General features: G+C 41.9%; 1 protein-coding gene across 1 annotated transcript in view; it reads left to right on the forward strand.

The window, feature by feature from the left end:
* Positions 1-1,846: 1,846 nt before the first annotated feature.
* The window catches only part of NKD1 (NKD inhibitor of WNT signaling pathway 1), a 114,647-nt gene continuing 103,666 nt past the window's right edge, over positions 1,847-12,827 (forward strand). The window contains exons 1-3 of the mRNA XM_074839804.1: positions 1,847-2,383; positions 2,524-2,556; positions 2,777-2,934. Of these exons, the coding sequence (XP_074695905.1) occupies positions 2,359-2,383; positions 2,524-2,556; positions 2,777-2,934 (216 nt within the window). The 5' untranslated portion in view covers positions 1,847-2,358. The remainder of the gene's footprint in view (positions 2,384-2,523; positions 2,557-2,776; positions 2,935-12,827) is intronic.

Genomic DNA, 12,827 nt, shown 5'->3' on the forward strand with positions numbered 1-12,827 from the left:
AAGAGCTGAATGATGGAGGCACCATTTCACAAAATAAATTAATAAATCGTACCATTTGGGGGGCACATCCACTAAGGTGTTCTCTATTTCTCGTAAATGGTGAGGATAAGTGATACCCCAAATAAAACATTTGCTGATGAAGTTAAAAGAGAGTACTCGAGTGTGTGCCAGGCTGAGGAGAGAAAATAAAATTGGTATTACAATTTTCAAATTTCTTAATATGCATCAGAGAGTTTTTACAAGTTTTCACAGTCTAGGTGAGGCCCATGCCCCAAGGAGTCTGCTTCATCTAAATAATTTTCTTTATCTCTTTCTTCTCCCCAAAACAAGAGTCAATCCTCAAAGGAACAAATATGTCACTTTAAATACAGAATATAGAAAATGGGCCAAATAAATTATTAAAATACATAAAAAAAAGATTCACAGAAGATGCATGTTATTAGCTATTTGACAAGTAATTGATGCTGTGGCAATGGCTGCATTTCACAACGCAAGTGTTTTCTTTGCTAGACAGATAAATAGTTGAAATAATGTGAGAAATGACTTTGCAGTCATCCAAAGAACAATTTGGCTTTAAATGGTTCATTTAATGGCTTTCCACTGGCTGTGCTGCGCAGTCATTTCATACCAGACCTTCACCACATCCATGTGCTTTGGAATTCCTTCTAAAAATGAGCTCCAAGCCTGACCCTCCTCTCCCCATCCCAATTCCCTGCAGAAGTGTTACTACATATGCTTTGAATCTTTCTTTCAGATGAGCTCCCAATTCTAACTCCTTCCTCCCTGTGCTTGAAACGTATGGATTTGAAAGCACAGATATGGCCTTGAAGTTTTTGGACCAGGCCCATCTGGGTCAATCCCTACATAGTTTGACTAGTAGTTTCTTGAGGAAAATTCTCAGAAGCCTTCATTTTTTCTTGTTCTGAATCTACTATGCACTCCCTTTTATCTCTCCTAGTTGAACTACAAGGATCTCAAGGGAGATGTGATTTTCATAAACAGAAAACTAATGACCGGGCAGAGGAAGGAAACAAATTTTTAATGACTGTGAGAATTGTCTTTATGAAACAGCAAGTTTCCTTCTAGTTTATTCTATATGTAAGTTGTAAACTGGAGAAGGTGAGATTCTTTTTAAATCTCATCTACTCAATTAATAAGAATTTTAAAAAGCTGATAGACTTTAGACGTTGTCCTCCTGCTGCCAACATTTTGAATCACTGAGAAAGGGTTCCAGCTCAGACCCTGCAAACTGCATTTTGGCACGAACAGGGACTTCAGCAGGACCACTTGTGTGCGCGGAGATGCCCGTGAAAAACAGCTCGCAGGGCTGAGGCAGCAGAACAACCGCTTTTCCAGACGTGCTGCCTCCCTGCGCAGCCACGGCGCTGCTCCGCGGGGAGCCAGGGACTCGGGGCGCTGCCGCACCGCAGCCCAGTACCGGGGCGGGGGGGGTGTGCTGCGAATACCCCCCAGGGCGTGCGGGGCGTCCTGCGGCCGGACCCTCCTGCGTCCTTCGGGGGCGGCCGAGCGGCCGGGACAGAGCCGCGCCGGGGAGGGAGGGGGCAGGCAGACAGAGAGACCGACCGACCCTTCGGCCCATGTGGAAAAGCTGCTTTTCCTGCCAACACAGGGGCCGGCCCCCGCGGCCGCGCAGAGCGGCACCCCGCAGCGCCGGCTGCCCGCGGGGGCCCGCGCAGCCCTGCGGAGGGCGGCGCTGCTCGGCGGGGCGGCCCCGGGAGCCCCCGGCCGGGCCGGGCCAGGGCAGGAGGCGGCGGCAGCGCGGGGCTCCGCGGGCGGGCGGGGGCCGGGGCCGGGCCGGGGCGGCGGGGGCAGCGCGGCGCATTGTCTGCCCGGCGCTGCGCGGGGAGCGGAGCGGGGCCGGCCCCGCTGCCCGTGCCTGGCTGGAAGTGAAACGCGCCCCGGCTGCTCCTTTTTCTTTTTTTCTTTCTTTCCTTTTTTTTTTTTTTTTTTTTTTTTTTTGGAGCCTCCAAAAGGCTCACTCGCCCCTTTTATCTGCCGCCGCGGCCCAATGGGAAGGCGGAGGCTGCCTGCAAGTGGTCTAATCTCAATGAGGTGTCAATCATGTTCCCCGGTGGGTGAAGTAAGGTCTTTTGTAACCGCCTCTGTCTTTGGGAAAGAGAGGAGAGAGGAGGAAGGCTGGAGCGGAGAGGGGGACGCCGGACCGTGCTGCAGGAGAGGAACTAAGATTTGATCTCGCTTGTGCGTTAGAAGGGAGAAGCGAAGCACATGGATTTCTAAACACGCTGGGATTTTATGTGTCTGCAGAAATAACAACAAGCGAACCTGACCCTACTGAAAACAGTCAAATGAATCGTAACTGCAGCTCAATGCGGAGAGATGGGGAAACTTCACTCGAAACATGGTTAGTTCCTTTCACTTGCTACTTCTTCAACCCCTTCCCCTTGTTCTGATTTACTCGGTTTGTTGGCTATGATTTTATACTGGTGTCTAATGATCTTTCTTTATTATTTCCCCCACACACTCTCCTCCGGATCTGCCTAGCTGCCGTTTGTAAACCCAGAGAAAGTCCAGAAGGTAGGGATGGCTCCTTGCTGCTAGTAACTTTGAACGCCTTCCCCGGTCCGGGTGGCTGCCCCCGTCCCCCTGCCCTCTCCCCCCAACTTTCCGCCGCGGTTTGCGCGCTGCGTGCCCGCCCCGGCCGCGGGGGTGGCCGCGGGGGTGGCCGCGGGGTGGCCGCCGGGGCCGGGCGGGCTCTGCGGGCGGCTCAGCGGCGGCATTGTCTTCTCTTTTCTAGGTGATAGTTTTGCGGTGAACGCCTCTCTGGCTCGCAGAGGGCTGGAGGACTGGATGGTGAAGCAGAAATACTCCGGGGGCAGCAGCAGCGGAGGCAGCAGCTCGGGACTCCAGCAAGGCTGCCAGCACCGGACTGTGTGCAGGCTCTCCAGCGCCAGGGTATGTCAGGCTCCTCGCTGCCCGCCCCCGCCCCTTCTTTTTGCAACAGGGAGAACCAAAAGCGCTTTCTACATCCCTCTCTCCCTCCCAAGGGTCGATTGTGCAAAGGCAGGCTTTTCTTTGCCCTAATGCTGCTCCAAGGGGCTGCCCCGTGGGTGGTTTCCTTCAGTCCTTTGATGAAGTTAGGAGCTGCAAACTTGGTACTGGTACAAAAGCCGGAGGAGTAAGGGGACCTGTCGGCTGGTGACTGGGCAGTACGATGAGAACAAAATCCTTCACAAGCAGGAACAGAGAATCTGAGGGAAAAGCCCAGCACCCTGCCAGTGTGCGCAAGCTTGTGAACCCTGACTGGTGCACAAGTTTGTCTGTGACATTTTGGCAGAGGAATTCAAGAAAGGAGAAGTCCCCGAAGAGTGTATTGTTATTTATTAGCTCTTTGCTAATAATGTGTGGCTGACTTTCTCCCTAAGAGTTACTGCACATGTCATTTGTCCTGGCTGTTACCACACTGGTCGCTTTCCACCCTTTCTCTTTCCTCCAGTCTGCCCGTGTAAAGCTGGCCTGGAGGAAATGTCTTAAGTTGCTTTTTTTTCCCCCCTGTGTTGTCTCTTTAAACAAAAAGGCATGATGGGAGGTAAACAAACTTAACAATTCTTAAATATGGTCCTCATAGAGTTTCAGGGTATGATCCAGAGCTTACTGATGTTTACTGAAAGACTCCTATTGACTTCCGTGAGCCTTGGATCAAGCCCTGAAAGCTTCATCAGTGGAAAAGTAACCTGAGAGATGGGGAGATTGGAATCTGCTTCCCAGCAAGGAATGTGGCTCTGAAAGCACAAGCAGAGGAGGGCCACCAAACCTCCTGCAGGCTCTTCTCTTTGTTAGCCACCAGTTTTATTGTCAGAAGTCTGGACTTCTCATGTCTCAGGAAAAATTAACTTGCAAGTGGAGAATACTTCATTTTAGGTGGGGTGTTAAAGTGTGTAAAAGATGTGTAGTATGGGAAAAGCTAACGATGACTTTTTAGATTCCACCAGTATTGTATTTAGAGGAGGATAAATTGTTTGGGAGTCACTGGAAGTAAGGTGAAGGGGGTAAGATGGTGATGTCAGTGTTTGTATTTGATGAGCATAACCACATTCAACTTGCAGGTATGGTTGGTTGAAGTGATTTCTGTTGTGCTTTACTTGGAGGCAATGTGTCCAAAGAAGTTCTCGCTAATAATGGTACATACATGTACAATGCAGATGCAAAGAGTAAAACCATGTGCTTCTAATTATTTTTCATTATCCACATTTTTGGGAGTCAAGCTTTTTAGATATGTTCTACCTTTCTAGGAAAGAACCAAACTAAGCATAGGTTTAAAATACAAGAGTTAAAGCTCAAAAAGTCTTGACTTTAGCTTTGTGAATTGTATTTCCTTCCTCAAAGACAGTTTGCTTTCTGAAAAGAAGAAAAAAAATCTTTTGTCAAAGATACTTTGGTATTCACAAAACTCTTCAATGAGGTCTGCTCAGCTGGAATGACAGTAGAACAGCATTTGTCTTCTTACTCAAGGTGTGCTCCTCATGATAGCTCAGCAATTAGCAAGCCATTAACAAAAAATTAGTCTACAGTTTTAGTACATTATAAAACTGTAAATAGGTTTAAGTATGTTTAAAAGCACTGTTCCCGTGAGGCTTTTTACTGTCATCCTGATAGAGCTGTTTCTGAATGTTTGAAAATATTCGCAATTTATTACCTAATATATTTACTAGTATCTGCATGCATATATAGCCTGCTAATTGATTTAGTTTAATTGTCATGCTGTCACAGACACACTGTGACAGCTACATTAAAGTTCTTTTAAAATACGAACTTTTGGTAATATGGAAGGATGCATTTCTAATCCTACATTGGAACCAGATGTGCCATATGTACAGTCTTTTTGACAAGGATTATGGAGTCACAGCTATTGACTTCATAACTGACATTGCACGACTGTTTCTCTTCAGAGATCTCTTTGATCTTTTGTATAATTATACCAAGATACAAAGCGAATTGTAGCCTAACCTCTTGGCTCTTCATTCACCTCAAGATTAGAAATACTAGTCCCTTCAACTAATGGTTAGTCACATGGGATTGGGCAGGACAGTTGTGTATTCCCCAATAATGTGGTAGTGTTGCACTTGAATTGACCAAGGACTCTTCTCCTTCAAAATTCCTTGTGAAATGTTGAATTAGTTTGCAAGGTTTTGTGGAATGGTAGTTTTATTGTGTCACACCTGAAACTTTGGCTTCTCATTAAAACATGTTTTTTCCCGTGAGTTTTTTCCCCACCTATTTCAAGGTCCTAATTGCTGCATTTGTGATTTATGGCAGAAAGAGTTAGCTCAAACACTGATGAAAATATCTGCCTTCAGAGAAACATACAGTTGAGTTTAAAAAAAAAAAATAATGGTCCTAGAAATAATTTTCCTCCTAGGAATTCTTAACCAGAGTTTTGTTGATGGTGGTTTCATTACTATGTAGGGCCGTATTTGGTGAAATCCAGTGTAATTCCAAAGACCTGTTGATGGGAGAGGAGAGCGTTCAGTTGCTTCCAAGTCTGAAGCTTCAAAGATTTGAATAGTTTTGATTAGAACTTGAATGCAATAGTGAAATTTGACTTAGATTGCTCTATATAAGCCAAAAATTCTGTCTTGGTTGTGATTGGAGGACTGTTTTCCTCAAGAACAGGGACACTGAATTGTTTTGATAAACTTAGTGATCCAGGGGAGATGACACTGAAGTTCAGGGGGATTCATGTAGCATTTTACAAGAGGAATGAGTGACTTATACAGGAAAGCAATAAAATTTCATTTATGCTCCTCTCTAGAATGATTGGATTTCCAATAGTTGTGGAGGGAAGGTGTTTATGTTAGTTCATAAAAGGGGTGTTTGACACAAGGAGGGTTCAAGGATACACCTTTTTTCTTCCTGAATTGAAGGTTTGAGAGCTTCTTGGTTAGAGTAGACTTCCATCATCTGGCGTGTCATCCATGTAGTGTCCCGTCCATCTGTGTTTTCCCCCCTCCATTTCACTGGAAGAACAGTAATCAGAGTCCAGCTATTGCCAGATGCATCAGTCATCTGAGAGGATCTCATAGTAAATTGTTGGGTGACTGCATGAGCCAGGGGAAGAGGAGTGTATCTGAAATATGCACTTCTGGTGTGTGTACAGCTTTCTGATCTGCCTAAGAGCTCTGATCTCATTAAACCATTGCCACCCGCCCAGCAGGGGCTGCTCTGCTCTAAATGTTTTAATTACTGTGGAGGCTGAGGGCTGGGTTGCAGCCTTCCACATCATGTAGAATTAAAGAAAAAAGGAATTCTGTTGCATCCGTGAAAAGTATGAGGTCCAGAGTCGTCTTCTAGTTTCAAAGCTAATTGAAACCACTGGGGCTGTAAATCTGTTAGAGCAACTGAATACGCTTCTTTTGCTGCTTTACGAATGAGTTAACTTGTGCCCAGAAAGGTTTTCTGACACTGTGGATTATCCTGTATAATTCTTAAGTTTAGATTTATTCAGTGTGTTTACTTTTACAAAATATTTTTGGAGATCAACATTGTTTGCAAATATTCATGTATTTATTTATTTAACTGAGAAGTAGTTCCATGCTAGAGGGCGATATTAAATATGACATTTGCTTAGTTCAATTTACTTTTATCTTCAAAGCCATAAGAAATTTTACTAGTTTTTTGTGCATCTCATTGAGATCTGTGCTTGGGATTGGAAAAAAATCTTGTATTTTTAATTAAATTTCAAACCAGCTCACAGTGAACCAAGTTATAAGTAATCATTTTAGGCATAATAGAAAAAACTTTAGCTTACCACTTCTGCTGGGCTCTTTGGTGCCAGTGATCCTCATGTTCAACCTTAATTGATATTAATTAGAGTTGAGTATCTGGTCTGGGAGTAATACCGTATGAAATGCTGAGGCACATCACTGCTTCAGAGGTGGGGCTTGTTCTCCATTTGTTCTGTGCCTGTAACTGCCAGTGACATTAATGGGCATTCCTTGCATGACTGAGAGGAGGCTACGCCAGTGTCAACTTCACTGCTCCTCTAGCACGATCTTTCTTAAATTTAAAAAAAAAAAAAAGCCCTTCCCAATCCCCCACTGTTAAATAGCATGTGTGTGTGTGTGTGCATATAAAAATACGTAGCCTTATGGAAGACACAGCTGGGTAGGTCGTTCATCCATAATGAAAATAATAAACAGAAAAGAGACTTTTTTAGTGGTATGTATATACTATGGCCTAAAGGCTGTTGAAGTGGAAGATTTAATTGTAGCACTACTTTGGGGTCATCTCATGGGTAGAATGACATTTGAAAGACTGCCGCCTTACTGATACGGTGAGAAGAGCAATTAAAATTTCTTTGGGTGCTATTTTGTGTGACTGCCTGCAGGGATCTTTTAAACTGAAATATTTTCAAGTACATTGATGTCAGTATTGTATAGATAATTATTTGTATTGACTCTGAGGATTAAAAGAAATAACAGACTTGGCAGTGATAGATATTGGTATGACTAAAAAAATATTTTGATACACAAAATATTGTGTATGGCATTTAAAATAAAATTGCCAAACTTTGTATTGAAAGAGAGAGAAGCAGAATCTTATTTAGTGTTGAAATTTGGTGCCAACAAACCAAGATAATTTAATTAGTGGTGCACATAGTATATCTTGACAGCTCTGGTTTGGGAAAATTATAATATGAATATTAACAATCAAAGAGTCTCTGAAAGTATTAGTGCCATGGTGATGAGATTAGTGAATTGGCCAATACTGTAGCAGAAAGCTGGATTCCAAGGGAATTATCCTTGAATGATACCAGTTGGTGCAATTAAAAGCCACAATTCAGTTGCCATATGGAAAGTGTTAGGCATCCTTACATGGTTTCAAAGCTATGTGCCGGAGGTTAAATTGACATATGAAGAAAAGCATAAATTAAATATTTTGTGTTATGAAATTAAAAGTTGACTTTGCTTGAGCCATATGGAAGAGGTGGATGGAAGACAGTCTGTATTTCATCAGGGCTTGTTTTATAGGTGTTTCAGATTTAATGTGGTGCACTTTTAATTTGGCATGTTGATTGGAAAGCTGAATGGCCCATGAAGTTTCTGCAAACAATCTTGTTAAAGTAACTTTTTTTGATCTCTAACAACCCTCTCTCTCTTGCCCCCTCTGAAGTGGAGTTACTTAGGTTTATGTTTGTAAGAAAGAAGCATATTCTGTGTAGTAGCTGGATGAAGTCCTCATCTAAGTGATACAAGTTATGTCTCCTGGGCTACTGATAGTCCCTCTTGGCTTAGTGAAACCTTAGTTTTTCAGAATGAGAAGGCCCTGGTTATGGAGTACGTATTCTTCTGTAAATTGGGATGAAAAGTAACAACAGTATGTTATATTCTTTAATGACTTAAATGTAAATAATGTAGTCCAGACTTTACACTAAAACTTTGGTTATAACAAAAATGGGAAATTTGTAGCACATGATTGTCGACATATGGGAATGTTCTTTACAGCAGCATTCATTAACAGAATGGTTTTCTGTAGGTTTTGTGAGATCTGTAATAAGACCCAGGAGAAGCTTGGTAAGTGCCTATTTGCAGGCACCCTTCAGAAGAAGATCTTGGTTGACTTTTATAGTTTCTTTTGAATTGAGTTATGAACAGAGGAAAGAGAAGTCTCTTGAGTATTGAAACTTTCTAAGAGTTAGTTTTTCCAAAGTTGGGGAAATAATTGTTCGGTGATGATATTTAAATCAAAATGGAACATTGCTCCCTGTGCTGCAGATGTTGGCCTTTACAGAAACCCTTGTGGATGGATTTTGCTTCGTGAATGTCAGCATCAAAACCTGTTTGGAAAGTAAATGGTAGATGTTGAAATGTATAAAATACTTGAAGTATTTTTCTGTAACTGAAACACTTTTCTAGTTAATATACTAGTTACTCTGAATACGTGGGAGTTTTCATACTATGTGATATTTATAGATATCTTTTCATGGAAAATGAAGTATAGTTTTTAGTTCAAAAAAATTAATGTGAAGAAATGGTCAAATAGACTTTCTCTGTGAATTTATTTAGTCATATCTGCCAACATTGGCAGCAAAACTAAGCTTGTATTTACTCCTACAGAGTAACTACAGCTATGGGAGACTGAGTTGGACTGTATTCCATTCAAGAATTATTAACCAAGTTCCAAATGCAAAATCTTCATTGTGTCTGATTTCTGAGCCAGCAAAGCATGTTTGTGTTGGAATATCTCATGACATTTGTCTTGCAGTGGTGGAACGCCAGTGGTGTTAGCTGTGGTGAAAGGGCTGTGCTGGCGCAGATGTTTTTACTACTGCGTAATCTAAGAGAGAGGGGAAATGACTTGTGTAGGTTCAACTATTGCTATCCTGGTCTCTCTGCAAGGGGTACAGCCGTACAGTGCATTTGCTTTTTGTAAACTTGTGGATTTATTGTCATCAGAGCAATATGGCACATATTTTGTCTTGTTATTTGCAGAATAGCGATGACACTTCTGAACGTGTGAGACATCCTTTTTTGAGTTGAAAAGTCCCGTATAGTTAGTGTCTTCCAAATAGACTGCTGTCATGTAACCGCATGTCACTGTTTAATAAGGACCAGTCTGTTGGCTTGCCATGGGAGTTGGCATTCCAGCAGGCTTATATTTGCAAGTAAGTGTTCAGCCGGATTCCTTAGTACCTGTACATGTGCATGACCTAATATGTGCCCATGGTAGGTGAGGAATACTTCTGTTTTAGTCATACAGAGTCTAATAGTTTGAGGAAGGGAACGATGCAGTCTCTTGTTGGGAGGTCCTGTAGCAGCTGTGAAATTGAGTACCACTGGTTTTGTTTCTGTGGTGTGGCCTATTGTATATTGTAGGGCAATAAATGATGCTATTGTTTTAGTTTATAAAACTTTTGGTGGAGTAAATCCTTTTGCTCCTCAGAAGACCAGACTGTGGCCACAGGAGACTGAAATGCCATCAAGTGCTTGAGAAGCTCCTCAATGGCCAAGAAGAGCCCTGTAAAAATACACCTAAAAGATCCCACCACACTAACCCCTTGGCAGGCATAACAGAAGACCCTGGGGTTCCCTGGTTCAACCCAAGGTCCCTGCCAAATGTACATGAGAAAGAGTTGTTCCTTAAATCTGAAGCTGTTGTTAATAAAATGTAATACTTGTGAAACAAGGCTTAAGGGAAGCAGTTTTTCTGCTTTTTGTCAAAGCTCTGATGGTTTGCTAATTTTCTTCACTAACACTTCTCAATCGGAAAATTCAGCGGAACTCTGAAACTCATTGAGGTGACTGTGAAAGGGTGTCTTGCTTATACCTTGAAAAGTGCCATCTACCAGTCTTGCTTTTGGTTTTAATGCATTTGGATTTAAGTGCAGGCTCAGTGGCACCGGTCTCTTGTATCATTTGCAATGAGAATCCTTGAGAATGTGAGATCCTCCCTTAAAATGTGGGAGGTGATCAGTTACGTTTTGAGCAAAATTTGCAGCAGAGAACTTTTAAAGTGCCTGGAATTTTCAGCCATGTATCCTTGGACTTCAAACTAACAAATGCAGGCAGTGTATGTTACTTTAGCTCGGAGATGTGTTGGCATGTGGTCAGAACAGTCTATGTACTGTCCATCCAGAGAAATACTTTGTGTTTTGCGATTAGGGTGGAATTTAATGCATTTGGGGGCATTACTGTGGCAGCTTTAAAGGGATTAAGTATATTGAGGTTCCTATTAAAGTGTAACATTGTGATTCAAGATCTGTGAAAGAAAATCATGCATGGGTGTTTGATCTTGGGGTGCAGCCACACATGCTGTGAGGCATAAAATAAGGGGATAGACTCAGTAGGGAAGTGACAGAACAAAGTACTGTCTTGCAGGAGAAATGGGATTTGGGAGCAGCCTCGGATCTTTTGATCCATACTCTGATGCGAATGATGAGTAGTATGGAGGTGACAGATTAGTCTTGGGGGAGGAAGGAGAATGGTGGGTAGTGTGTTGCATTGCCCTTGGAGATAGTTTGCTGTCTGATTCCCCAAAGATTTGATAGTGGTAGGTAAGGACTATGCTGCTTCTTATTGCCCTATCTTTTAGGGCAAAAATCTTTTACAATTCTAGTTTCAAGAGAGTTAGGTGAAGAAGGTAGTAGCTGTAAAGCTAAGCCCTATGTGTTAAATGCATATAAAGAACAAATGCCTGTTTGGGGGAGCGGGAATTTCTCTGAGCATAGAGTGCCCCAGTCCTGAGCTCACAGAGTAACAAGCAGTCTCTGTATTGCATAAGATGCTGCAGTTAAGCCTGTATCAGTGTTTCTGTAATAAACTACTCATTTTGAAACAATAAATAATAATTTTGCTTGTGAACTTTCCAAGTCTCTCTCTGTTCACATAACGTACGTGTGTATAAACTACAGACACTAATTCCCCTATAAAGAGAGAACATCATAGTCTAGCAAACAGAGTATCTGTCATTCCAGCTGAGCAAAGGTCTAAGGCAATAACCCAAAATATCCTGGAAGAAATTCTAAAAAGCATTGAAGAAATCAATCGTCTGATCCTAGAGGAAGGTCTTTGATGTAATCCTGGTAAGTTTATACTGGGAGCCTGCCTATTTCTTTATGGTCAGCCCTAGACTTTCTATATGAAAAGTGGATCAAAAAATTTCATATGCTCCTGCTTTAAAAAAAGATGGTTGATAGTTTTCTAAAGCGTACACACTGTTTAAATGTAGATTGTGGCTTTTAGCCGAAGCCCAGGTGGGGAGGAAGGGCTTTTCAAAACAAGTACTTACAGGAAAATAAATAATACTTTGATATTTTTCCCATGGAAAAACTGTGCCTCATTTAGCCATCTCGAATATTTAATTTTATTTTGAGGATAAACTTCATAGGTTATCTCAGTTAAAGCCATTTTTATTTATGCAAAGCTTATGTGCAAGGTCTTGTTCCTGATGTGGATACGTATGTAAAAGGCATTTTTCAGAATACCATAAATAAATTACTTTTAAAGGTATATTTTTAATTAACTCAGTGCAGTTAGGTAAGCCTGGTTTTATCATTTTGAAAAATTCTGCAATATTTCTCTGTTCTGTTTTGAAGCGAAAGCCCTGCTCTAATAGAGGGGAAACTTCTCATTGCTTTCGGTGGTTTTCTATCGAGTTCTCTGCCACATCAGTGGAAGACGAAGGAAGGTTCAAGTGGTGAGACTAATAGTCTTTTTATCTAGCAGCTACATTGCTGGTAGAATGGCAGTGTGTTTTCCCCCGCAGATGCAGTTTATCTGATCATTTTATGACAGGTTCACAAAAGTTTTTCCCAGTTGTGCTGCCACTTAAATTCCCATTTGTAATTACCAATGTAATTTTGCAGGTAGGTTTAAAAAGCATGTTTTGAGAGAGGCTGTTCCCACAGCACTGCTTAATACCTATTAGAATACCACATTTTTATTGTATGAAGGTGTCTTTTATCTAATTAGGTTGGTTCGTTTTCGTTAAAGTATTGCACCACAGTCTCATTCCCTTTTTTTTTTTTTTTTTCCTTCTACTCTGAGGCTGGTTTTAATCGTTTATTTATGACCAATAGGAAGCACACAAAATCTTTTAACTCTGGACTAATGCACAGCATAAAGAAGTAAATAAGATCTCTTCCTGCCTAAACTGTTGTACAGGGCTTTTCTTTGAAAGGCAGTTGCTCTTGGATTAAAACATGGTGACATGTAACAGAAAAGAATGAAAAAACCCCAGCATTTGGAAAGGAATTATTGTATTCATAGATGCTCCATAGACTTCATTGGATTTTGGTCATCAACCTTACTATGGCACTCTTTTCTAGATATGCTGTTTGATTTCCTTTT

The sequence above is a fragment of the Strix aluco genome, chromosome 14, assembly GCF_031877795.1.
Source record: "Strix aluco isolate bStrAlu1 chromosome 14, bStrAlu1.hap1, whole genome shotgun sequence".
Classification (NCBI taxonomy): domain Eukaryota; kingdom Metazoa; phylum Chordata; class Aves; order Strigiformes; family Strigidae; genus Strix; species Strix aluco.